General features: G+C 30.9%; 5 protein-coding genes across 5 annotated transcripts; 3 read left to right on the top strand and 2 right to left on the bottom strand.

Annotated features, from left to right (window-relative positions):
* Positions 1 to 2,316: 2,316 nt before the first annotated feature.
* Positions 2,317 to 4,983, bottom strand: Golgin84 (golgin A5). Its single transcript, XM_018549501.1, has 7 exons — positions 4,716 to 4,983; positions 4,028 to 4,458; positions 3,512 to 3,959; positions 3,217 to 3,421; positions 2,878 to 3,117; positions 2,465 to 2,698; positions 2,317 to 2,393 (listed from the first exon to the last, which is right to left on the bottom strand). The coding sequence occupies exons 1-7, from the start codon at positions 4,859 to 4,861 to the stop codon at positions 2,334 to 2,336; spliced, it is 1,764 nt and encodes a 587-aa protein (XP_018405003.1). The 5' UTR covers positions 4,862 to 4,983; the 3' UTR covers positions 2,317 to 2,333.
* A 498-nt stretch (positions 4,984 to 5,481) lies between these two features.
* On the top strand, positions 5,482 to 6,296 carry LOC108781525 (mitochondrial import inner membrane translocase subunit Tim8 A-like). Its single transcript, XM_018549500.1, has 2 exons — positions 5,482 to 5,737; positions 6,066 to 6,296. The coding sequence occupies exons 1-2, from the start codon at positions 5,645 to 5,647 to the stop codon at positions 6,255 to 6,257; spliced, it is 285 nt and encodes a 94-aa protein (XP_018405002.1). The 5' UTR covers positions 5,482 to 5,644; the 3' UTR covers positions 6,258 to 6,296.
* Positions 6,284 to 7,521, top strand: Pex3 (peroxisomal biogenesis factor 3). The gene has a single exon (XM_018549499.1). The coding sequence runs from the start codon at positions 6,357 to 6,359 to the stop codon at positions 7,491 to 7,493; it is 1,137 nt and encodes a 378-aa protein (XP_018405001.1). The 5' UTR covers positions 6,284 to 6,356; the 3' UTR covers positions 7,494 to 7,521.
* A 2,388-nt stretch (positions 7,522 to 9,909) lies between these two features.
* Positions 9,910 to 12,789, bottom strand: Rpt6 (26S proteasome regulatory subunit Rpt6). The gene is made up of 6 exons (XM_018549489.1): positions 12,735 to 12,789; positions 12,501 to 12,645; positions 11,768 to 12,178; positions 10,899 to 11,125; positions 10,548 to 10,823; positions 9,910 to 10,181 (listed from the first exon to the last, which is right to left on the bottom strand). The coding sequence occupies exons 1-6, from the start codon at positions 12,786 to 12,788 to the stop codon at positions 10,041 to 10,043; spliced, it is 1,254 nt and encodes a 417-aa protein (XP_018404991.1). The 5' UTR covers position 12,789; the 3' UTR covers positions 9,910 to 10,040.
* Positions 12,790 to 14,491: 1,702 nt separating this feature from the next.
* Asx (transcriptional regulator additional sex combs) lies at positions 14,492 to 20,687 on the top strand. Its single transcript, XM_018549505.1, has 7 exons — positions 14,492 to 14,819; positions 15,329 to 15,588; positions 15,741 to 16,946; positions 17,444 to 17,719; positions 18,238 to 19,122; positions 19,262 to 19,501; positions 20,271 to 20,687. The coding sequence occupies exons 1-7, from the start codon at positions 14,492 to 14,494 to the stop codon at positions 20,685 to 20,687; spliced, it is 3,612 nt and encodes a 1,203-aa protein (XP_018405007.1).
* Positions 20,688 to 26,351: the final 5,664 nt, after the last annotated feature.

Below are 26,351 nucleotides of genomic sequence, written 5' to 3'. Positions count from 1 at the left end.
TATTTAATTTAATAAACGCACTATTTGCTTTGAGTAACAATTGTTTTTTAAATGTATCAGACAACATCGTCATAGAAGAAATTGTGTTCTCACCAACCACGATACTTGATTCTTCTTAAGGGAAAATTTATGAATACATAAAAAAACCATTTACCTATTTTATAAATGGTTAAATGATAGACATGATTCCATTTCAAATGTAAAATGGAAATGGTTTTCCAAAAAACTATTTAAAATGGAAAATGCAAAATGCCATTTCCATTTTAAATATGTATTTAAAATGGAACTATTTTAAATATTACCCAGCCCTGGTTACGTATATATGTATGTATATGTGTGTATATATATATATATATACACATATACATACATATATATATTGTTACATTCAATCGCATGAATCTTCGATGTTTATAAATACAATTTATTATGTTTCAACTCAATTACTTTTTATATTTTATGAGGAATATAAGCCAGAATCATCCAATTATATTCAACATATTTAGAATAGTATGCTTAAGATTGGAAACTTGATCGACAATTTGTATGTGATATCCAGCTTCTACTAACTTAGTGACAACTTGTTTGGCAACTCCAGCTTGACACACAAAGGCTACGTTCCATATAATGCTCGCATCATTTGTTCTTGTTTAACATATGATAAAATAAACAACAAGAAATGATTCCACGAACGTTAAAAGCGTTAAATAAAACGCAGTCATAATAGGTAAAATTATTGGGAAATTTTAATTTAATAATTTCAATTTGATGATTATTTTACGAATTTAAATATTAGGGACGATGTGAGAATAATATATTTACAAAGAATAAATATTTTTGGTGTTATATTATGGGAGAGATATAATGTCTCTCTATGGACCTATATCTTATCGTGCATCTTCTAGATAAGGAGAAGATATATATTCACAGGAAGACGTATCTCTCTCAGCCAATAAAATAACATAGCCTTGCTACATACCGGTGAGCACCAAATTTTTATTACTAGTTTGGCTCGCCACTATCTAGTGCGAGTTTTGCAAAGAGTTTCGGTATAAGACGTTCATCCGAAAATAGTGGTCGGTTTTTTGCACCAACTCGCGCTTCAACTCGACTAGCCACCATAATATCTTTTACAAGTAACAAATCCTTATATTTATTTTACGAATCATGTATTTTGAGACATCTATATAACTAACAAAAATTGAGAAAGCAATGTTAATACCGCATTTAATCTACTTTAAAATTATGTGATATAATCATAATTACATATACATATATATTTCAGGGATATAATTAACAATTTCATACTGAAAGTCATGTGATAAATATCCTTTTAGCATTATTCAATCAAACTGTACGCGAATAGAGAGAATTTGTGCCTAAGGTGCATATACGCGCTACTTTCCAATCACTGGAGCAATACAAATATATTGTCTGTGTAAATATACATACACATATATATTATATGTATGATAGGCGGCGATTAGATATAATACATACTTCGATTCATTGTAGTTTTATCGTAGTGATTAGACCTAATGGTTGTCGTAATATTTACCGTATGTATTTACAATAAGACTATTTTACTGTCGACATGATTACAAAGTATTTTATGAATACGATCTTACGTACAATGGGCATATGTGTGTGTATACGTGCGTGCATGCGTGAGAATAAATCCATTATTAAACGAAAATATTTACAAATAATGTCTTGTCATATCATTGTGCTTAATTACTTCTAATATCGCTATTGTAAAAAACGGAATCAAATATTGTAATAAGAAATTAATATTAATAACAGAGCAATATTCATGATTATATCGTATTGCAATATATTTTGTATAGCTCGTGTGACTTAAAAGTAATAGAGAGAGTATATATATTTCGTATATTTATTGTATTTTTCGAACCTCTAATGGAAGAACATAATTTTAAACAATTTTAAATTATAAACTTGTATAATTGATGGTTATATTACAAAAACAAAATAGTATTATACAAATATAACTTATTTACACTCTTCGATTCTTCGTCACTTATTTTAATGTGCTGCCCGTATTTGTAGTCTTGTAACATTATACTATTTTATGTAGTAAAAAAATAAAGACTATTTTACAATCATAATATATAATTCATGGTTATCACTGATTTATCACTATACATTTTTATTTTCATTTTTATTTAACAATATATAGATAAAGATATGCTATATTAAACTGTGTAAGATCTAAATCTGCCTCCTGCAAATATTATTTCCCGATATTCACAAGTTTTTCATAAATATATTTCTTTTTTTTTGTTTTAAAATGCTTGCTGCTATTCTAATTTTTATTAATGAGCTTCTGGTGATTGAGAAAAGAGAACTACAAAGACCCACAATTGGAGCAATGCCTTTAAAAATATATACGTTTTGTAGCAGTATTGAAATATAAATGACAATTCACACATATGTATGTACTTACCATGTAAAGCAATACTAAAATCCTAGCTAATGGATATCTTCTTAAAAATACTCCTGTTCGAATGCTTATGGCATCCAATGAAGAATAAGCTCTTTTCACTCTTCTAGTAACGCTGGTATCAAATGGTGTTTCCATTAAAAATGTAGGAACTTGAGCTTTTGCATCATCTGTATCATTTATATTGTTATACGATATATTTCTTCGTAAATTGCCTGCAGCATTTCTATACTCATGCTGTTAAGAAGGCTATTATTAGTATATGCATACATAAAGCTAAAAAATAATTTTTACAAGAAAATATATTTTATAATGCTAAATTTTATTAACAAAATTATCAATAAATGTTTTATTTGAGAACAATATATCAGAAAAAAAAAATTTTCTAGTAAAAATTCATAAGCTATTATATTTACTTCAATCTTTTCAAGTTGGAGACGTAATGCATTTCTTTCTGTTGTCAAACATTCCAATGCTTGCTGTTTTAGAACCAGAGTTTGAGTAAGAGATGCTATTCTCGAATCCATTTCATTACTAGGCGTTGCCGACACAGACAGCTGCAACTTAAGCCTAGAAATCTCTGAATTCTGCTTTTGTAACTGTAAACTAAATCCATTACGTTGACTAATTAATTCATCTTTCAAAGATCTTATTTCCTAAAACAATATTGTTATTTTTAATCTTTTCGATGAATTAATTCACAACAACTTAGAGATATTATTTTTGTAGAAATGCAAACAAAAAATGTAATTTACTTCAGAATGCAATCTCATGTCTTCTTCTGTTTCTAATCTTCGACGTCTTTCACTAGCAAGAATCTCTTGATTTTGTAGATTTGTTTCTGCTGATTTTTGTCTTATCTTTTCCAAGTTCAGATCTGCATTTATCAACTCTTCCCTCAACATTTTCAGCTGTTGACACATTTGCTGATTTTCTTCTCTAACACTGTCACGTTCCTGTCTGTTTAATACAATAGATTATCTTCATAGAAAGACTGTTGAATATACATTAACTTTATACTTATAAAATACTGATACTGATTTTACTGACTTTAATTGATTCAATTCCATGATATTAGCTTCATCCATGGCTGTCGGTGCATTACTTTTCAGTTCTGCTATAAGTTTTTCCTTTTCTTGTAAAGTTCTTAATGCTCTAGCCTTATGCTGTTCCAATTCAGATCTAATTGAGTTTAATTCTTGTCTGTTTCTGTCAATGACGGATTGTAAATCTATTATTTGCTTTGACTGCTCTAACTTTTCCATTTCCAAAGCTTTTAACTTTTCATTTAGAACTACAATTTCTTTTTGAAAGTCCGTCTGTTTCCCAAGAAATTCATTTTGCTTCTCCAAGTGACTTTCCAATTCTCTTGTATATTTTTGTTTATTAATTAAATCAATTGGATTATTTAAATTATCGGTTTTTAAACTGTTTGATTTTATTTTATATCTAGGCTGAGGATAGAATACAGCTGAATGTTCCTCGGCATTGTTGTATTCTGTAATATAAAAATGCAAAATATCTGTAAAAATGATACAGCATAATTACATGATATAAAAATTATACCATTCTGTGTAGTTTTTGTTGTTGGATTATCCAAATTCTCACAATCTAAGGTCTGTACTTCATCATTTGAATACAAATTTGAATTTTCCATATTTAGTTCAGTACCTTTATCATCCAAAATATTAGGAACCATTTCAATTGAAATATGAGATGGAGTTGGACTTATCCGATCACTTTGAATTGACAGATCCGAATCTGTGTCATCTGTAGGATGTTCTACCAATAATGATGAAGTAGTCGATGGTGATTTAAAAGATTCCACTATCCTCTTTGGACTCGGGTCAGGCGTATTCAAATATGTAAATAGTGCGTCATCTTTAGGTGCCGTTACATTTAATAAATTCACAGATGTCAAACTTGAAGTAGGAACTACATAAGAAATATGATCTGATGATCCCAATGAAGGTGTCTTGGACGTACTTCCATTGAATCTAAATTGAAATAAAGATTTTTATTAATTTTATAATTATGTTAATTTTCTTAGATATTTTTTATTAGTCACTTTTCCATTAGGAATATGTAAAACCTGTTGAAAGCTATATGCAAATATATTTCGATAAAATTTGTATTTTATTTATGTTACATTGTTGTATATAAATAAGGGGAAATGGAGGAATGACATTTCGCGAAATGAACACACAATTAATTTAAATATTCAACGGTAATAACCTGACATGAACGCAATTACCCAGATTCCGGAGAGAGCCATGTAACTTCTGACAGATGACCCTGTGGCATCTCGTATTTGTCTTTATTTAATACAGCCGCGGTGTTTTTGTCGATTTTATTTAACAAATTTTCTGCCTTATCAGCAAGGCCAGACAGCCAAGCCATATCGTTATGAGGGCTGATAAGAAATGTCCGAAGAAATGAAAACCGTGTCGCACGTAACGACGTTCAACGAACCGCACCACACTATCCAAGTATCCACGCTGCCACACTTCCGGAAGTCCCGGATCCAGTATACAACAAGAGGTTTGTTTTCTGTGGCTGAACTAATGTACACTTTTGGAGTTTAAAGTGAAACATGCATATACGTTTGATATTTGTTGAAAACGAGAAAGAGAATTCTAGTAGTCTTCTGCAGGAACAGAAAACGGACCAAATGACAGAATACTGGTTGGTGGCATAATATGTCTATCTTTATACCATGGCTGGTGGTAAAACTGATAAATGAGGCAACGTGTCGGATTAGTTGCACTCTCCCGTGCTGATTGCACTCAAACCGCGCAAAAGGTGCGTTTAATTGCTAGGGAATTGTTTCTGAGTGCTTATTTGATGCTCTACAAATGCTACGAAATTTTTGATTGACCAATCGGAAGAAAGAATTGTATTAATTAACCAATCCAAAAATGCTTCAATGCATTTGTAGCATCAAGTGGATCGTGTCTTAACGTATTGTGCGTAGGCCCATGATATATGTCTTTATATCATGCGTAGGCCCTTAATCGAGTTTGGTGAAGAAGGTTCTACAAACCGGTTCTGACTTCTCTTATAAGCTTGTAAGAAGTATCATTACATTGTAACTTATACGTAAGGTGTATTTTTTACGAGAGGTCACGAATTAACATTAATGCATATAAGCTATATAAGTATACGAACGCGAGGATTCAAAGTATGAGTCTTACGGAAAATCCGAACACGCAGGTTGTTCTAGATGATCAGTTGCAGCATTTTATCGAGGCTGAGACGAAAAAGCAACAGTTCCAGGTTAGTTTCTTAGTCAATCGCGCAAATATAGATATCTTCTATTTGTACTTATATAAATAATATAATATTTAAGTTTTATAGATTGTAATATATAATATTTATATAATTATTCAATATTGCATATTATGATTAAAATATTTATCAATATTTTTATGATGTACAATTTATTGTTTTATCATGTGCAATGAATTATATAATTTGAAATCGATTCATATACTTGAGAACAAATTTATATAGATATTTACTTCATCTTTATTTTTTAAGCTTTTACTATGTGATCTATATGACTGAAGAGTGTTGAATGAATTATATAACTAGATATTTTCAGGGATTGGTACATGAATTAACTGGCCTTTGCTGGGAAATTTGTATGGATAAACCATCACTGCGTCTGGAGCCTAAAGTTCATAAGTGTCTCGTGAATTGCGTAGAGAGATTCATTGACACTACCAATTATATCACAAACAGAATAGAACGAGTTGCCTCAAATATGCAGTCTGATTCAGATAGCATGGAGTGAAGATATCTCAAGGATTATATGTCAAAATTTGTCATGCATATATTTTAAAAACTCTGTAATATACTTGTATGTGTACTAGATCTACATAAACAATTAGATATGTTTTCAAGCATTCGAGGATTTTTAAGTCGCCACAGGCGTAAGTTTATATTTGGGAGTGTCGTTATTAGTAGCGTCATTTTTTTGATGCGTTACACACAGCGTAAGTTACGAGAATGGCAAGAAAATGAAATAAGGATGCTGATGGAAAGGACAAAGAAACGACAGTACTATGAAACCACAGAGAGATCGTGTGATCAATTGATATCACGTCTTGTGGTAACTTTGAGAAATTCTGTGATCAAAGAAAATGATACAGAAGTCATTGTAAATCAACTTAAAGATGGCTCTGCTGATAAAATAGCATTGTGGGATCAATTGAAGGTATTAGCAATCACGCGACCGGCCGTAATAATTTATTCTTATACGATGCTAGTTACATTTCTTAGAATTCAGCTCAATTTGATTAGTGGACATATGTATAAAGACACGCAGAATATGAGCAATGTGGACAATGAGATAATCAACAGTGAAGTGCATGAGAGATACATGGCTCTTTCCAGATATTTTATATACGAAGGTATTAAAGATTTGAGTGATTTCGTACAAAATAAAGTTAGTGAAGTCGCAGCTTCATTGTCTCTAACGAAGCAATTAACGTTAAGAGATTTAGAACAAATTTATTGGGCGATTACATCTTCTGTGTCTGCTGATAGCTCAAAAGATCCTGTAAAAAATTTCACTTATTACACATTGCAATATGACATCGAAAACGGTGAGACATCTGTCTATTCAAAGCTGAGGGATCAGATGCTAGACGTATCAGAAAGCGAAGAAGTACAGGATTTAATGCAGAAAAATATCAGATCTGGATTTGTTTTATTAATGGATCACATATCTGTATACTTTAGTGAACCTTCCCAAACTAACAGTGTACAGAACACAGCATCGTTTTCAGGAGAAGGATCAAACGCTGGAAATTCAATTCTAACAAAGAGGGAAACTACAAATGATTTGAGTGAATTTGTAGATGTTAACAAAACCACTATGGCTTTAGCCAAAATTATTCCTATTGTGAATAGACAGGTTCCAAATAATCCAACTTTGAATGATCTAGCAGAGGATTGGCTTCAGCGTCTGATATTTAATAATGATCTTAAAACACTCGGAGCTAATCTTTACGAAGCAGTCTGCTAAAGTTAATTGAGAGTCAATATTTTGAAAATTAAATGGGAGTATTATTGATTGCACATTCAATAGTATCGATAGAGTAATTTAATAATTCTTTGTGCAGTAATGATATAAAATTGTATTTAATTTTCATATAGATTTGTTTTTTATATATTCAGAATTAAGGGATACCATAGAAAACTATTTGATATATCTTTAGATTAAAACACATGGTTGACGGTTTCATTGTATTTTCATTAATGTTACACACATCTAATTATCAAATTTTCAACGGACAGATGCTTATATTTTATGAGGAAATATACTGTAATAAAACAATTAATTGTAAAACAATAGAGATGATTATCTAACAGAAAATTGTTAAAAACGGTATTGCTATTACTCATATAAGATATATATAAGCAAAAATTTGTTTTAAATTAAATTATAATTTAATAATGGTATAGCACTTTTACCGTAATTGACACGATAATTGATAATACTTTCATATAATAAAATTCATTTTTCGATATTGTAATGAAGTTTTATTGTTCTCTAATTTTATAAATGAAACTTTTATGTTTGTATATCTTAAATATATTGTTTTTACTGGGGGGGAGTAGTTAGAGAGAGTAGGAATGAGTGCATGTGTGAGACTAGAGATCCTCTATCAGAGTTTCGCCATAAGGCGTAAGTGGGCAAAATCCTATGAGAGAGAAAAATATATCCATCTTTTTTCTTTTTTAAATCTAACCTAATTTTTCTGGACGTGCTCACGCACGATTGTCGCTCTTGATAATTCACTAGTTTAAGAACATTATTGAAAATTGGAAAACTTCAAATTTAAACCTGGAATATCAAAGAAAACGTTTAATTTTTTAAAGTTTAAAAAATTCTCTTTTAATAAAAAGAAATAGATTTCGAATGTGGATTATTAATAGTCGACAAAATATTTATGTTATACAATACAAAAATGTTGTATAATTAATCTTATATATGAATAGAAAATATTTAAATTTATAATTAGATTTCGCTCGTTTTTTGCAATGCAAAGTATAAATAAAAACAGTCTAAATCTCGATTTAGACCATTATTATCTAAATAAGATTTTTTTATCAAATAAATTTCTAGTTTACAATGTTAATACAACATAAAAATAAAAAATATATCGAACGTTTCAGAACATATGGGTCCTTCTTCAACGATTCTTAGCTAACACTTGCGCTTAACAGAATCAGACGAATACGTAAAGATGCTTCTGCTTTCATACATTTTATCACACAATTTCCACATTCACACAAAAACAGGAGAATAAATTTCTTGGAACAAATAGTACATACCACACCATGTCTCGCTTAGATCGTAAGATTATGCTTTCATATCTATGATTTTATAACATCTATAAGAATCGCTGAAAAATTCAGAAAATGAAAAGGGGACAAATTTAATGAAATGTTAAAAATTTTTAAAAAGATTTTTATTAATATTTATAAATTTTCATCTGCCTGGATCTTATATAAGTCTATCTCGTAAAAAACGGACTATAAATTGAATATTTTATTCATATACGAAGTCAGTAAAGATCAGTTAATACTATGTTGTAAAATTAGCTGTTAATTTGACTTGGATTTTAATATGTAGGCAAACTCATAGCAAATGGTCAATTACTGTATCGTGGTTAATCATCATATACCCTATATTAATCACATTATCCTATATTATTATTTTAGTGTTTTGCATATAAAGATAATAATATTTATTTCTGCTAAAACAATTTTTATTTGTATTGCCGAAATATAACGTTATAACATTAATGATAATGTTAGTGTGTCCAAATATGAGCGGGAGTTGCCCACTTTTGGAGGACCAATAAAAACTGGCTATTTTATGGCGAGACTCTGATTGAGGGGGTCTATGTGAGGTAAGTGAGGGACCGAATTTTAGATGATGAGAGGAAATAAGACTAATGAGAGGCTAAATAATAAACGCAGGATAAGGTTTATGCATGAAAATAAAGGTATAAATAGGAGGTGTGCGGATAATAAGATATGAAAAGCTTTTTGAGAGAGTTGCAATTGAGGTTAGTGGATACGACGAGTCTAGAAGCCAATATGGCCGGTATCGGTAAGGTAGGAAAAGATAAAAGACAATAAATAAGGTGATTAGAAAAAAGAAAACAATAGGAAATGAGGATAAAAATAGGATAAAGGTGATAATATGGGATAGGGTAAATAAAGATTGGAACACCGATATGATGAAATATATGAAGTAAAAAATGATAAATTAAGAAGATAATAGGTAAGAGAAAAAGTTTTAAAGTATATAATGCTAATAGATGAGTGAAGGCTAGTTGAATAAATTAGGATAAAGAGGAAATAGGCACGAGAGCAAAGTATTGATGGATGTACGAGGATAGGTCGATAAATTGTAAACCAAGTTCCCTTTTTTAGCTATGTATGCTTGAAAGTAATAAAGTTCTATATCTTCTATATCTACATTGTTTTTTATATTTAGTAAAAATTTGCTTAAGAATAATACACTATTAGTATGACTTTGAAAATATTGCAAAGCTGATTATTTCCATAATTTCTTAATCGACATGTTCTTCTCAGAATCCTTTTGCATCACCTTTGCTACAGCCATCTCAAAATCTTCTTGAGTTACGTGAACTCGACGTTCTCTAAGAGCATACATTCCAGCTTCTGTGCAAACACCCTATAATATAAATAATATATTTTATAATATAAAATAAATATGTTTTATAATATAAATAATATTCGCATCATAGAATATAAAGTTATTGTATACAAAAATTTTGTAAACTTCTTCGATTCTTTTTATTATAATGAAAATGAAATTTAAAAATAATTTTCTAAAATTTTCTATCAAAAAATTTAAGATTGTAGAACAACACAAAATTTTTATAATATCATAATATCTATATTCTTTTTTTGAAGACTTAAATTTTTGGAGTCAAATAATTTGTTGAGAGCATATAATTAGATTTTATTTGATATTTATTCCATGATAATTATATGATAAAACTGTAATGTAAAAATATATATCATTATTTTTAATTACCTTAACTTCTGCTCCTGATGCTCCGGGCATAAGTTCAGCTATCTTTCTGAGATTTATACCACGTGTTAAATTCATTTTCCTAGAATGAATCTTCAAGATATCCAATCTAGCTTCTTCATTTGGAGGTGGAAATTCGATTTTACGATCAATACGTCCAGGTCGCAATAATGCTGGATCTAAGATATCAATTCTATTTGTAGCCATAATGACCTTTATGTTCTTTGTTGCTTCGAAACCATCTAATTGATTAAGCAATTCTAACATAGTACGTTGTACCTGAAAGTATAATTTATGATATAATTAAAAAGAATAAAATTATATAATTATATTTATATCATATTCCATATATACTTCGCTATCACCACCGGAACCAGATTCAATCCGGGAACTTCCAATGGAATCGATTTCGTCCATGAATATTATAGACGGTGCATGTTCTCTTGCCATGACAAAAAGCTCGCGAACCATACGCGAACCTTCTCCAATAAACTTTTGAACTAACTCAGATCCAGATACACGAATGAAAGTGCACTCGGTATGATGCGCGACTGCTCTTGCAAGTAGAGTCTTGCCAGTGCCTGAAAGATTTTGCGTTGTCATTACCATCAAAGATTATGACACACAGATAATTAAAATAATTATATCAATTTTTATTGGACCGTTAAATTTCAAACCGAATGAGACAATGCCACAGTAGTCTAAGGTGGATCACGAGTGCTTTTAAATAATTACGTGTGAATTTATATACTACATATATATTAATTTTCTATTGCAAAAATTAATTATTTACAGTTTTTAATAGGTTATTTAACATTATTAAGATCGATATAAAATGCATAAACAGCATCAATAATTGTTAAATTGTTAGTCAATTTAACTCATGATAACTGTGATAGTTTATTAGTGCTGCATTTCAAGTCTGAAAAAATTCGGTGTTGCAATTGAAGAATTACATACGTAGTACATAAATTCACACGCAATTTAAAAGCACTTGTGATCCAGCTTTAGACTGCTGTGGCATTATTTTATTCGGTTTAAAATAATTGTAATAAAATATAAAAGTTTTATACATATATTTGTTATAATACAGCTTATTCTTTTTAATAAAATTTTTTGAACAGTTTATCATTTTCCTCTTTTTCTTTTCATACTAAAGAAAAAAAGGAAAAATAAACTGTGTATAAGTTCAGCTAAAAAAATATCTACAATAAATTTGTTACCTGGTGGTCCATATAGCAGTACACCTTTAGGCTGTGCGATTCCAAGAGCGTCAAATAATTCTGGATGCTTGACTGGCAATTCTATGACCTCTTTTATTTCTTTTATCTGTTTATCTAAACCTCCAACCATTTCGTACGTAGAATCCGGTACTTTCTCTACCATCATAAGAGAGACAAGCGGATCGACTTTATTTGGAAGTATTTTATGCAGAGTATAACTTTCATTGCGTAGAGCAACACGTGAGTTTGGAGTTACGTCATTGATGTCGATATTTTTGTCTATATCTACTACAAATTTGCCTTCTGGATGTACTTTGACTAGGACTTTCTTCTTATCCATAGGTTTAACTACTTCTCCTACATAGGAACCCTGTTCTTGTAGGAGTTGTAATTCTTCCCGTAGCATGCGTACTAAAAAAAACATAACAAGAGAAATTGTCTTGTATAATTGAGAGAGAATATGGCTAGTATTTATAGGCTATGATCCATTTGATGCTAGAAATGCTTCAAAGCATTTTTTGATTAATGAATTGGTAAAATTCTTTCTCCTGATTGGTCAATCAAAAGTTTTGAAGTATTTATAGCGTCAAGTGGACCGCAGCCATAGTTAATTATTATATTTAAAACTGTTTTACAGCCTTATGATGTCACAAACCAATCAAAGAGCTATATTAACAAGCTTTTATAATCTTACACAGCAATTATATTTGTATCATCAAATCAAAATAGTCACCTTTCGCGTTGAGTTCATTACGCTGCGCTTGCAATCTCCTTAAATTTTGGCTCTTTTCAGCAACAATTAATTGCAATTCTTCGATCTTCGTAATGTAATACGGTTTAAAGCCTTCACCTTTAGCATTCTTCTCGTCAATATCCATCTGAAAAATTTCGAGTGATGAGTTACAGATAAAAGTAAAATATTTTCAGTCGCTGGCATAGTTATAAAAATATTAAACATTTTCCTTACCTTATTTGTGAGCGTCATGATTGACAGTAGAGGAACAAATTTTTCGCTTATCATTCTGACGCAATCCGTTGGATAGCGCCCTCATTGGAGTGCAGTCCTGTGGCGACCCGCCACCAGAGGTCCAAGGAAGAGACTCGCGCCAATTCTCGCATGTATTCACAAACAAAAGGAATAAAGCTTTGCGCACAATGAAAGAAATATTATTAGTAATAGCGAGATAAATATTAAGATTTATCAGAATCTAATTACATTGGAACGATTTTTAATAGGTTGAAATCTTCATATTTTTTCCTATTCTTAATATTGCCTCCATTGCGTTTGAGCCTTTTAACATATCAAACACCGGAAAACTAGTGTCTGATAGGTTGAATGGGTTGAAATCTTAGCCGATAAATTTAATTCGTAAGCCCGCAAATACAATGAATACATTCAGTCGTCGACTAGATGACTGAATGTATTCATTGTACTTGCTACTATTAAAGACGTTTGACACTTATGGAAGTTCGCGTAATCGTTAAAATTAAAGTGATAAAAATAATGAACTCTCTGATAATATGGTACTAATTTTATAATTTATTAATTTTGTAGACATGTATATATGTTTCAAATTTAATAATACTCTATTTTTAATAAAAATTGTGATTTTAACGTTATCATCCGAGTTTAATTAATTATTAATATGGAAATGATAACTGCAGAGAAAAAATTGTAATTTTTCAATAATATATGAGATATAGTGCGTACTTCTTTATACAGTATTTATATAATAAAAAATCACAAATTTAATGTATTTATCGAAATATTTAAGCTGGCTTTCCATGCTGACGCTCGATTCTCATTTTCAACGTCAGAACAGATCACGTGATAAAAATTGACGAATAGCAAGCGTCAATGACGCTTGCTGTCGAGCGTCAGCATGAAAAGCCAGTTTTATTTTATGTTAATAATCGCAAATTTACATTAATTGTCGATATTGTCACCGTTCTTCAATTATTTTCAGGCCCCGGGGTTCCATTGACAGTCACGAAAATTTGAACAGACTTAGCTGCGTTCGGTAATAGCAAATCTGAGGCGTCGGAGTGCTCTTATATTACAGCATATGTCACGTGCACTATAGAAAAAGAGCACTCCGACGCCTTAGTTGCGGGATTCTCTAAACGTTTTTTCGATAATTGTTGTTTTCGTTAACTAGCGACAGCCAATGAGAGCCACGCTTTCTTTTAGGATTGTCCTGCCATTGGCTGTCGCTAGTTAACGATAGCGACAATCATCGATAAAACGTTTGAGAATCCTGCAACAGATTTGCATTGCCGAACGCAGCTAATACATGAATATACATCGTTGACACAAAACGAGTCGTGCATCTATCTCGATGACATTTCAGTGGCATAAATATGTAAATACAGTATGGCCGAAAGAAGCGGAAACTTCTTTACTTTCCCGGATGGCATTTCGTTATGCGATTGAGAAAATTGTAACGTTTCGCTGTTCAATGTAATTTCGTGGACTTACGAATTGTCGGAACGAAATGTCGTAAACGGTGCTGCCGTGATCTTTCACAGCATATTTCGACTGGTTCGACAAGAATGTCACTCGGTCGCCACTGGTAAGAAAAAGAGATAGAGAAAGAGTGAGGGGGAAAGAAAGAGATGTTATGTTTATATCTCGGTGAAGTAGGAGGACACATTCGTGAGCTCTAAAATCCCGCGGGAGAATGGAATGCAACGAACGGAGACGTCAGTATATGTTTTAATGCAATGCCGCGGCAGGCCTACACCGCGTGCCCTGACATTCAGCTCGTCGACGATGTCAAAGCCATAGGCGCTGCCATGGACACAGACGTGGATCTCGGCAAGGGTGAAGGGTGCGAGACTATCCCGGGTTGCTCTGGCTACTCGAGCATGGTGCACAGTAAGAAAGTCATTAAGCATGCTTTACGACAGCAAGCCAAACGGCGCAGGAAGAACACTACGATAGCGGCGGGTAATTCCCGCACGTTGCCCAGGATCGTTGTCAAACCGCTACCGCCACCACCTCCAAATGATCCACCATCCCCAGTTAATAATGTGCAACACATCAACACCGGTAATCTCAAGCCCTTTGATACGTGTTATTTGTTCTATCTCTATTTCGCTTTTTGTTCATACAGGAGAAGTCAATGGAATTCGATGATTTCTAAATAGAGAACTTTAGTGATACAACGTGCAAAAAAGTATTTAATTTTACTTTTGACTTTATATAATTTACATATATTTATTTAGCTTTACAATTATGTGTTGTAAATTCTGACATTAATTTGTAACATGTATAATTTGACAGAATATTAACTCGTATCTAGCTATATATGTACTCAAGTCTCAGCAGACCTATTTTGTAATTCTTAAGGCAAATTTTATTATTATTATAAAGCTGCATTATAATGATAACAGAATTTGCATGAGTTATAGAATAGGTTTGTAGAAATCCCAATTCAATTTGCTAAATCAAGATATTTTGTGTTTTTAATTGTGATATGTTTACGAGAGACTCTGCAATGGATTTTTTAAGTAATGAGAAAACTTTAATTAATGTTTGACAATTTTATATTAATATAGCAGCGGAAGAACCTGCTGCCACAATGAGAGAAGTTTTGGCTAGTTTACCTGGATTTAGCTTGAAGTCAAGTCGTAGACGATCTACAAAGAGACTGTCTGCAACTGCGCAATTAGAAGCTGGTCTTGTGGATTTAGAATCTCCAGCGAGTATATTAGCAAGTACGAGCTTACGCGCGCTATTAAATAGGCATACATTTCAAGGCTTGCCTCCACTGTATCAACGGAAGCTTGCACAACTCTTACCTGCTGTAGATAGACAGGTACTAAACATAATTTCTCAATAATATGTACCAATAAATTATAGCTTTATATATTGATTTTAAAAAGTTAAAAAATTTTAAACTTTTTTTTATAAAGTTTAACTTATTGTATTTGATGAAATTTAATTTATGTTATTTTATCTTATTCCTAGGATGCTGCTATCTCTGGACTGAACAATGAATTTTTTGCGAGAGCTTGTTTGGAATGGCGAAAACGTTTAGCAGAAGGAGAATTCACTCCAGAAAATCAGCAACGCCTGAAGATGGAAGCAGAACGAGATAAAAACAAGCTAGATCCATGGAAAGTGAAACATTTTGAACCAATATGGGGAGAAAAGCGAGAGCCTAAACTTAAATCGAATCTCCACTATATTAATGATTCACGTTCTAGTGGTGCTGTAACACGGTCAAGTTTAAGACTTCGTTTGGAATCTAGCGTGGATATTCCTACTATGGATATTCCTACTGTGGATATTCCTGCTGTGGATATTCCTACCGTAGATATCCCTAATGTGGTTATTCCTAGCGTAGATATTCCTACATCGGAACATACTGTCTGTCCCATTGTAATGACAGAAGATAAAGTCGATACTGGCTGCAAGACCGAAATAAAGAATACTGATAATCTAGTTAATTCTGAAGAAATGCAACAAAATTTAATGTCCTTGGGTTATAATACATTGTCAGTGACTGATGAGAAACATTTAAATAACTCTGTGCAAGTAAATTCCATGGAAGTCACAGAAGATATTCAAATGCATGAAGATAAAATACAAGAAGCTGACAAGATTACAGATATTTGTGAGAAACAAGAGTTGGTTGAGGCTAGTGATATTGCGAGGCAATTATGTCAGGAAGTCATCTCAAATGTGTACGAGGAAGAAACAAATTTTTCCACCAGTGAGAAAAATTTACCAATTGTAGAAAATAATGTAATCGAAGCATCAGAAGAAGACACTGTGCTATTACCTGATGATAATTCATCGCCCAGATCAAGTGAACAGATAGAACGTGCATCACATACATCCGGAGAATCAATTTCGCAGCTATCCAGTGAATATATATCGCAAGCATCCATAGATCAAATTTCTCAGATGTCAAAAGAACAGATTTCACAAATATCTAACGATCAGATTTATCAAATATCGGATTGTGAAACCACGAGTATCCTTGAAAGTTCATCGCCACAGGATCAAGTTAGGCCTGCGGATATTGTTATAGAGGATACCAGTTTGATTAACAGTGATCAAACTGAAGTAACACAGACTTCCCATGAAAATACGGCAGACAGCGAATCACAAATTCCAGAAGGAATGGAAATTGATAGTGAAACTTTACAGCGTATTCATGAACTTGAGGTAAGAATTTTCATTTACTGCAGATGCCCTATTAAGAGATTGTAGATGTATTATTAGCACAATCTCGATAGATTGTAATGTTTATGAAAATAAAAATAAATTATTATAATTAATGAAAAAGAAAAAGGGCTACGAGCCAAAAAATTCGTTAAAATATAAAATTGTTCGTAAATAAAAATTGTTATTTGGTTAAAATTACGTTATAGTTTAGAAAAACAGATAACAGACGTTTCGACCTCTATTAGGTAATTTTCAATGTTACAAAGATTGCAGTTCAAAAATAATAGAGATCGAAACGTCTGTTATCTGTTTTTCTAATTAAACTACGTAATTTTAACCAAATGATAATTTTTATTTACAAACAATTTTATATTTTAACGAATTTTTTGGTTCTTAGCCCTTTTTCTTTTTTATTATTTTTAAATTTATTGAGCCTTATTACAAACATATTATTATAATATTGTCTCCGTTGTTAAAAATTTAATTATACCTTATAGGTACGAGGTGAAATGCGGGAAATGTATGAAGAAATTTCGGGATGTCCAGAAGAGATAATATATCCTATTCTTGAGGGAATGGAAATGGCTTCAACTAATTCAGAAGTAACCGAACCTCAAGTAACTGGACAAACTGAAGATGCTACGGGAACGGATGTAAACGTTGGTAACGAGGATGAAGCTTTGCGAGAGGCAAATAATTATGTCTGTTCTGAAATGTTAGAATGTAGTTGGACAGTGGATCCAACTGTTAATAATATCAATAATAATAACAGGGTAAGTATACATATAAATAATTTTTAATATAATCTTTATACCGTACAAATATATCAGTGATATCGCTAATCTAAAATATTTATATGAATTACATACAACACACTTGATTTTGTAATGAGTTGATACGCGTGTTATTTAAAAAAAAAAATTATTTCTTTTTAAGATAAAAATATTAATATAAAATTTAAATGCAAAATAAGTGAGTTGAGTTCGTGCAGTTAAAGTAAATTGAAATATTTAAAGACCAAGACAAAAAAAATTTAGTACGAATGAGAAGCACTAAACATACGACGATATTGATTCTTTCTCGATGCTAATTAAGAAAATATAATAATTAGAATATTACATATTTATATATTAAATAAAGTTGTAATACGCGAGGAATATTAGATTTTAAAGTTTAAAAAAAGAGATTAATATAAGTATGAAGAAAAATTAGTTTGATAAATTTTGTTTATTTTCTCAAATATCCAACATTAACAAATTTTACATTGACTTATATATTTTTCATTGCAAAGACGCAAGAAGAACTACAGGTACCTTGGCCTTTAGTGGCAGCTGCTCTCGATGGATCTGTAGCGGCTAATATCACGGTAACGACGCAAGATGAATGCAGCGAAACTTCCACTACGACCGATTCTACAACTTCTTCGCAACAGTTTATTAACGCGGATGCCAATGTGGAATCTGTTAACTGTATTCAATTACCAGTTGTTCAAGGAACCACATTTCAATCAGACTTAGCTATCAATACACCGGGCAACAATTGCGTTATGAAGAATTTACAGTCGCAAAGTCCGCCAATTATCGCGTTTCCACAATTGCAATCTATTAGATTTGTGCAAACGAATTTTAATTCGGAACAAGAGACATCTTCACTGGCAAATAATTCTACTATTTCGACCCAACTTCAGCCCCAACAGAATAACACTTCACAAGTTAACATGATACGAACGCAGGATCCCATTACTCAAATAAATACTCAAAATAATAGTGCACGTGGTAACGTGAATCAGAACACTATTGCGACGCAAGGTCAAGTACAAAATACTCTCCCTACGGTGGGAGTACAATCTCAGAATCGAGCACAAAATGCAATTGTTATTCAACATCAGACTGCTACTTCTGTTCAATCTCGACAAATTGCAGCTGTGCATCAACAACAGCAGCAGCAGCAGCAACAAACACAACAGCAGCAACAGACACAACAGCAGCAGCAGACACAACAACAATATCCTGGACCATCACTAACCGTTTCGTCACGACCTTCGCGTGTATCTAATCAAGGCAGCCAAAGAGGTTCTAGAAATAGTAATAAAGAACAAGGAAGTAGATCGAGAAGTTCCACCAAAGAGCCTCCGGGTGCTGTCAATTTGGAGCGCAGTTATCAGATATGTCAAGCGGTAAACTAATAACCAGTTTAGAGTTATATGTAAACGTAATAAAGATATGAATTTATCGAGTATGCAATGCGCAATTACATTGATAAATGTAGAAATACTATTATAGAAACAATATTATATAATACTGATATTATTTCAGGTCATACAAAGTTCACCAAATAGAGATCAACTGAAGGCCCATTTAAAACCACCGCCAAGTTTACTTGCTAGAGGAGATGGTGCATTTACAACCAGCAAATCTGGAGGTCGCACCTTGACGTCGGTTAAACCCCAAAAAACGCAGCAAACGATACAACATAATAAACAAACTCAAAATAAGACACAAGCAGTTATGCTGAGACATGTATTTGCAACGGCGCGTCAAGCTGCATCAACAGAGGTACATATATAGCATTTATTACATATATTAGTAACATAGCTATTTAGATACTTACTGTGCTATTTTCTGCACGTATTACTTGCCATATCAAGGGTAAAGTATGTTAATATATCAAATCTCTCTTTTTATGAATTTTTTTTTTAACATTTTTGCGTAAGACATAGAAAATTTTAATTCTTGATACGATGTACTTATAATAAATGAGACCTGATGAAATTCTAGTAAAATTTTACAAGAACAAATTAAGGAAATACATCACAGTAAATAACTATAAAAAAATACATTACTATAAATATATCTCTTATTTGAGTTTATATCCTTTAATATTTCTTTTATTATATGAAATGTATATATTGAACATTTTAACGTACACGCATACTATTTTATGTGTCCTTTTTTGTGTGTACAGTGCTAATCTCGCGGGTCTCTTGTGATGATCTCGGTATCATACAGGTACCTAAATAAACAAATCTTTACATTAGTTTTGGGTTTTTAAACGCAGTAGAGATAGTGCGACTATTATTATCAAATGCAATGACGCAACAAAGATTTTGTACATTACTACAAAAATTGATTTATACAAATCTGACAACAAAGATGATGAACAAACGTATTTACGCAAACAGATTTAGAATGCTAATTGAAATATTATTCGTTTAATGTATTTCTACTGTCGCGGTTAAAAGTAGCTTGAACGTGCAATATACCAGTTCAAGTTGCATAAAAGATTTGTAGTGATTTCGTTAATTAAATTTTTAATGCCTTGTAGGTTACAGAAAGCACTCCTATAGCGCAGCTTGGTTCCACCACCAGTAACGGTCTCGGGCAATATATACTTGTACAAAGGACAGGAGTTGGAGACAGTGCACCGAGAGCATCATCCGCACCTCCATTACCGCCGCAGATCGCAGGAATGGGCGTTGGGGTTCATTTAGTGCGAGGAAGACCAGCCAGCGCCGGGGAGGGTTCCCATCAGGCTGTCACCTTGAAAGCGAGAGGCGCGGACAGCAGAGTGACAGGCGGAGCGGAACCTGGTGCACCCGGCATGATAATCGGCGGCGATCCGCCACCTCCGTGTGAATGTAATATGCGAGGAGCCATGGTAATTTGTCGGCAGTGTGGTGCCTTCTGCCACGATGATTGTATCGGGCCTCAACGTATCTGTGCTACCTGCCTCATACGTTAATTCATCTTTAACTGTTTGTGTAAAAATTAAATCCGTTATAAGAGTGCTGAGCATTCAAGTTGATAAACTAAAAAATACGAAAATGCCAAACATGTTATCATATGAATTTATATATGTACATACACACAGAGATATACATATATAATATGTATATACAGGGTGTCCCAAAATGTTCAGAAGTCCTTTTGCTAGCAGATTCTATGGAATATTCTAAGATAAAAACCTATACAAACATGTCCAGGCTATAATACACTACTCAACAAAATTAAAGGATCACTTGTTCCACCCTGCAAAAATAGGCAAATTTTGAGATAGAATAACTTCATCAAAAATCATCGTATCGAGATGTTTAAAAAAACATTTTAAAGCTTTTATTTATGTTTGCGTAACTTTATGAAATATCAATAACATCATTTTTTGGAATACCGGTCTGAAAAGTAGAGATTTCAAGCTTTAAAATGCTTTTTTAAACATATCGATACGATGATTTTTGACGAAGTTATTATATCTCAAAGTTTGCCTATTTTTGCAGGGTGGAACAAGTGATTCTTTAATTTTGTTGAGTAGTGTAGTTTTTAAATTATAATACGATTAAAATTGATCAATTGAGCATCTGAAAATCGCGCGCTCAGGGGCGAACATTGTGCTGGGCGATTGTGTACATTGACTTTATTTATTTGTAGGAAAACTACATTATCATTATAGTTTTTCTAATCATTTAATTTCTTCTAGTTTAGCATAAAAGTATGAAAAATTAATTTACTATTTGACATAATTTATTTTACAATTTTATCAGTTCGAGTGTGTAATGATTGATATTCCATAATAAAAGGCTGACGTTAACCCTACGTATAATTTAAACAATTACATATGAAACTTAAAAGTATACTTTATTATTATATGTAAAATTGAAGCGCTTACCGCATAAGTGCTTAACTGTTAAAATTTAGTTTCCTTTTATAAAACGTTAATAACTTGTAAAACTATTAAGACTCCTGAGTATTCAACCAAGAACTCTGCATTGATGGTGTCGGCACCGAATTAGTCGGCAGCCTGGCGAAACCGGTAGTCATAAGCACAAACCCATGTCCATGCGCTCACTTTCGGGCTTTTCGACATATGAGCATGTGCTTGTATATGTGTTACATTACCTCGCCACGATAAAGATCTGAACTAATAGAAAAATGACGTATTAATGACGAAATTTTGTCTTGCATGCCGTTTTGTTATTATGTGCTTGATTGTGAAACTGTGACTTGTCTCATACCTATAAAAGTCATAAAAATATGTAAAGACTTAAGTTATCTTACAATTTTATATGTAAAAGCATATTTTTTCGTTATTTTTATCAGCTGTCAAATCGTGTGATTTTTGTCTGACTAAGCCTTAGACACCCTGTATAGAGGATAAACAGAATAATATAAACACCTAAGAAATACGTTGTTTATTAATAAGAGGTTGGCCTATCATTTGCTTTTAATACACATTGTATCCTTTTAAAATAAAGTCAGACAATGTTTGAATAGTTACCAATATAGAATGTAATCTTTTAATAGAAAATCTTTCAATTGCTTATATAAATATTAGAAGAGGATTTGTTTCTTACCATTTTTCAAAATTATCTCTTCTAAAACTTTATATCTTTTCCAAGTAATCTCTTCATTTGTATATCACGAATCATTTGTAATTTTTTTCTATTTGAACAATAAAATGAAAACCAGATTTTCTCCATTAATATTCTTTAAGCAATTAAAAAATATTTTAAAAGAACAGTATAACATTGTATTGTAGCAATTGCTATCCTATTTAAACATAACTCTATTTTAACAAAGATAGAATCTAAGACACATGATAGATCAACATCTTATTAATAAAATAAGTACTTCCTCAATGTTTACGTTATTTTGTTTATTCCCTGTATGTATGTATACAGACACACACACACACACACGCACGCGCGCACACACACACACACACACACACACATTTACATACACACAATGCAATGTACTATAAAGTTACCACAAGGTAATTAAAAAGTTTGAATCTACATAACATTTCTGTAATTATCTACTGAATACCGCGATCAACGTTTGATAGTGTGTTATATTTTATATGAGTAGTATTGCATTATAATTTTTTTATCTAATTTTATTTATTAATATTGTTTATGAATAAATATACTCTGAAATTTAAGTAGTATATAGTTATACCATACATTAATACGAGCGTCAAGTTTATTTTATCTGTTCAGTCAAACGAATGAATACATTTTCTCAGTTGCCAAAATAATTTATTTCAATCTCTATTGGGATCAAGACTAAAACATAATAAAAGATAGATCTAATTTGTAAGCTCTTATATATCTAAAATATGATTTTTTATTTTCTTAATGTATTGTATATTTAAATAAAAATTAGATTTTATCTCGTATTGTCAATAATTTTAGATAATTAGCTTACAAGTTAACTTGAGCCAATTTTCTTCATAAGAAGTATGAAAATTTATATTATAAACTGAAAAATACATAAATTTTATAAATTTTTTTATTCTTTTCCTAAGATTTTAAAATTCTCTATTGTTTTGGATTATTATATATTTTGTGTAAATAATGATTTTATTTTTTCTTGTAAAGATTATTTGTATTATATATTAGAAGTGCTCATATGTTAGAAATACCTTGTGAATTTTAGTATTTCAAAGTATAAGATAGTAAAACTAATTTTGACAGTTTGTATAGTAAAAATTTATACTATAGTGTACTCGTAAAATTATTTAATTTGAAAATTATAAAATATTGCCCAGCACTCTTATGTAAATGGAAGTCTTTGTAGATTAAGGGTAATAAAGGATACAGTTGTGAGTATTGCAAGATTCAACACCGCTACATTATACATCAGATAAAAAATATCAGATAAAAAAATAATTACGGATCATCTTATTCTGTTATTTTGTCTATTAGTTTTTGATTTTTTTTATTACAATTGATAAATATTTATAATGAATTGCTAATATTCAAAATAAAATTAATAGACTTTTATACATTTTATATACGAAATTATATTAAGACAGTTAGTTTGTATTATAAGCGTAATAACATTATACTTGCGTAATTATTTGGAATTGATACATGAAAAGATTAATTGTTGAATAATTAATTGGAATTTTATTACTTTTTTGACAGTGTTTTAAATGCTTCATTATTGTGTTAATTTACATATTATCAATATTTTTGCTATACATTTTTATTAAAATATGCAAACAAAAAATTTTTAACATTCAATATTCGACGAATGGATATATACTAAAAAGTCCTGTGAAGATCCTTTGCGCAGTGTTTGTTTTTTTTAAATCATCAAACTCTAGTCTGTACTATACATATAACTATATATCCTTTCTACGCTTATTTATTATGCTATTTATTGATGGTAATTTTTTTTATAGTTTTTGTATTTTTTGTTATATAACCATTACCATTTTATATGCATAATTATTATGGAAAATATTATTTCATTCATAGTCATCTTATTTATTGATAATATCATTTTCATTTATTAATGCGATGTAATAATGTTAATTTTAACTTTTAATTCCAATATTTCAACTGTATTCTTGAGACCCTTGCTTCTAAAAAGTTTAAAACAAAAAGATTAATCTCTTATATCGACCCTTAATACAGTCTTCCACTAAACATCACACTCTATAATATGTATGTTTGTTATTTATTTATTAACACACGAATTTATTTTTATTATAGCTGCGTAGAAGATATTCCTGTACATGTTGATCTCGAAACTAAACGACGAATCCTTTGTACATGCTCTCTTTTAATCATTCCTTTGGAATATATATAGGATGATCTACTGAACTCTTCAAGTTTCAATATAGCTCAGACTATATACCTTTTGCACATGTATTAGTACATGTTGTATGTCGAATTAATATTGTCGGACATTGTGTACAGGAGCAGTAATATATCATGAGAATGAATAATTGATTAAGATTAACGATTTATTGCAAATAATAAGAGAAATAATTGAATATTCATAGTTCTAATATAGATATACATATGTAGCTTGCATTGTTCGATTTTATCTCCCACTTTGTTACGATTAATTCTCTAATGTTGTTAGTTATACCGAGGAATGATTTATTGAGAAATTGCGAAGAATATGATCATTAACATAATTTTATCTATGCTCTGTAGTATATCTAGAAATATTCTGTGCAGTACAAATAATGCAGTAATGATCCTTTTAGGATCTTTTGAAAATATCGTTTTTGACAGTCTTAGGATGATCTTAGTATCTTGGACTCCTAACTTGAATTGAAATATATATATATTGTATTCAATGCTATAACTGTACACCTGAATGTTGCTGATAGATGCCGATAATGCACATCATAGTCAACTTTAATTGTACTCCTTTTTTCTCTTTATCTTTCTTCTAATATGTATAAGATACATTTATTCCTTATGTCAGATTAATACAAATTGATCAGCAACTGGATATTATTTGCGAGCATCATTATCCGTAACTAAGTATGTATAAATTCAGATATTGTATAGTTAAGAAAAGTGGCAGCTATTCCAGTGTTAAGATCAAAAAATATACATCGTAAATAATTCTAGAACCATGTAAGAAAAAAGTAATTTATACAGTGAAATAAATTTAAAATGCAAGTACATAATAAAATTATCTTATTGCATTTGCTTTAAATTGTTTTTAAAAATTTAATTTGAGGTTTTAACAAAGTTAGGATTTGTAATACTGGAAATTTGAACTGATGATTTATTAAATTTTCTAGCAAATTTTTTGGAGTGGCGCATTTTAATAGTGGATAAAAAATAACAAAATTAATAAAAAAGTGATATTTTTTGTCCGAAATACTTTCAACAAAATGAAAAAATTATTGTATTCTTCCATTTTGTCGAAAATATAGCATACTATGTATAGTACATAACTTATATATAGTAATTTGTAATGATTGATTACCAAAATGCTAGTTTAGTGTAAACATTGTGCATAAAATTCTGATGAATTCTCAGTATTTTATTTTATTCATAAGGGTTAATATATTGCAACTTTTAACCAGCACTCATCTTTTACCGAGTTAATTTCTGTGCTAGTGGATATATACAAAAATCTAAATGTATAGTATTTTGTGTTATTAGAAAATCATTTACTATAGAAATAAAGAAAGTCCGAGACAATAGAAAATGTGAAGACTGGGATTGATGAGATCATGGTGTGCAGTTGCAGCATTATAATACGTTTTATGTACATTATATTCATTGTATTCATTCTATCTCATCTTCCTCTCTATGTACATACAATCAAGCCCTCACTTGTCATTGTTACGATCACAGACTTCTATAAATCTTATTTCTAGAAATCTGTGATTACGATCGTATAAGGATTTTAAATAATTAAAGAATTTTGAGGCAATAATATGCTAAATTGCAATGTAAAGACGTATCAGAGTTTAAGCTCTATAATTATTTGCTTTATCCGTATATTGCAAATTAAATCAATTATATGTATTTTTGTTGAAAAAAAAACAGTATACAAAGGAATAGATCTGATAAATCTTTTTCTGTTATAGTTTTTGTAAAATTCATTTTGTATAATTTATCATGTTATCGCCCCGGTTCGTTAACTT

This window comes from Cyphomyrmex costatus, unplaced genomic scaffold (assembly GCF_001594065.2).
Source record: "Cyphomyrmex costatus isolate MS0001 unplaced genomic scaffold, Ccosl1.0 scaffold826, whole genome shotgun sequence".
Taxonomy (NCBI): domain Eukaryota; kingdom Metazoa; phylum Arthropoda; class Insecta; order Hymenoptera; family Formicidae; genus Cyphomyrmex; species Cyphomyrmex costatus.
Note: the sequence above shows the minus strand (reverse complement) of the source record. Positions and strands in the feature narration are given on the sequence as shown.

Bases quoted from the DNA above. Each gene is read 5' to 3' on its own strand.
- LOC108781525 (XM_018549500.1), top strand. From the start codon at position 5,645: ATGAGTCTTACGGAAAATCCGAACACGCAGGTTGTTCTAGATGATCAG. The intron at 5,738-6,065 runs GTTAGTTTCTTA...AGATATTTTCAG, and splicing joins CGAAAAAGCAACAGTTCCAG to GGATTGGTACATGAATTAAC.
- Pex3 (XM_018549499.1), top strand. From the start codon at position 6,357: ATGTTTTCAAGCATTCGAGGATTTTTAAGTCGCCACAGGCGTAAGTTT.
- Rpt6 (XM_018549489.1), bottom strand. From the start codon at position 12,788: ATGATAAGCGAAAAATTTGTTCCTCTACTGTCAATCATGACGCTCACA. The intron at 11,126-11,767 runs GTAACAAATTTA...AAAATCTTTCAG, and splicing joins ACTGCTATATGGACCACCAG to GCACTGGCAAGACTCTACTT. The intron at 10,182-10,547 runs GTAATTAAAAAT...TTTATATTATAG, and splicing joins CATCAGGAGCAGAAGTTAAG to GGTGTTTGCACAGAAGCTGG.
- Asx (XM_018549505.1), top strand. From the start codon at position 14,492: ATGCCGCGGCAGGCCTACACCGCGTGCCCTGACATTCAGCTCGTCGAC. The intron at 14,820-15,328 runs GTAATCTCAAGC...ATATTAATATAG, and splicing joins TGTGCAACACATCAACACCG to CAGCGGAAGAACCTGCTGCC. The intron at 19,123-19,261 runs GTAAACTAATAA...ATATTATTTCAG, and splicing joins GTTATCAGATATGTCAAGCG to GTCATACAAAGTTCACCAAA.
- Golgin84 (XM_018549501.1), bottom strand. From the start codon at position 4,861: ATGGCTTGGCTGTCTGGCCTTGCTGATAAGGCAGAAAATTTGTTAAAT. The intron at 3,422-3,511 runs GTCAGTAAAATC...TGTATTAAACAG, and splicing joins ATGGAATTGAATCAATTAAA to ACAGGAACGTGACAGTGTTA. The intron at 2,699-2,877 runs GTAAATATAATA...CCTTCTTAACAG, and splicing joins TCCAACTTGAAAAGATTGAA to CATGAGTATAGAAATGCTGC.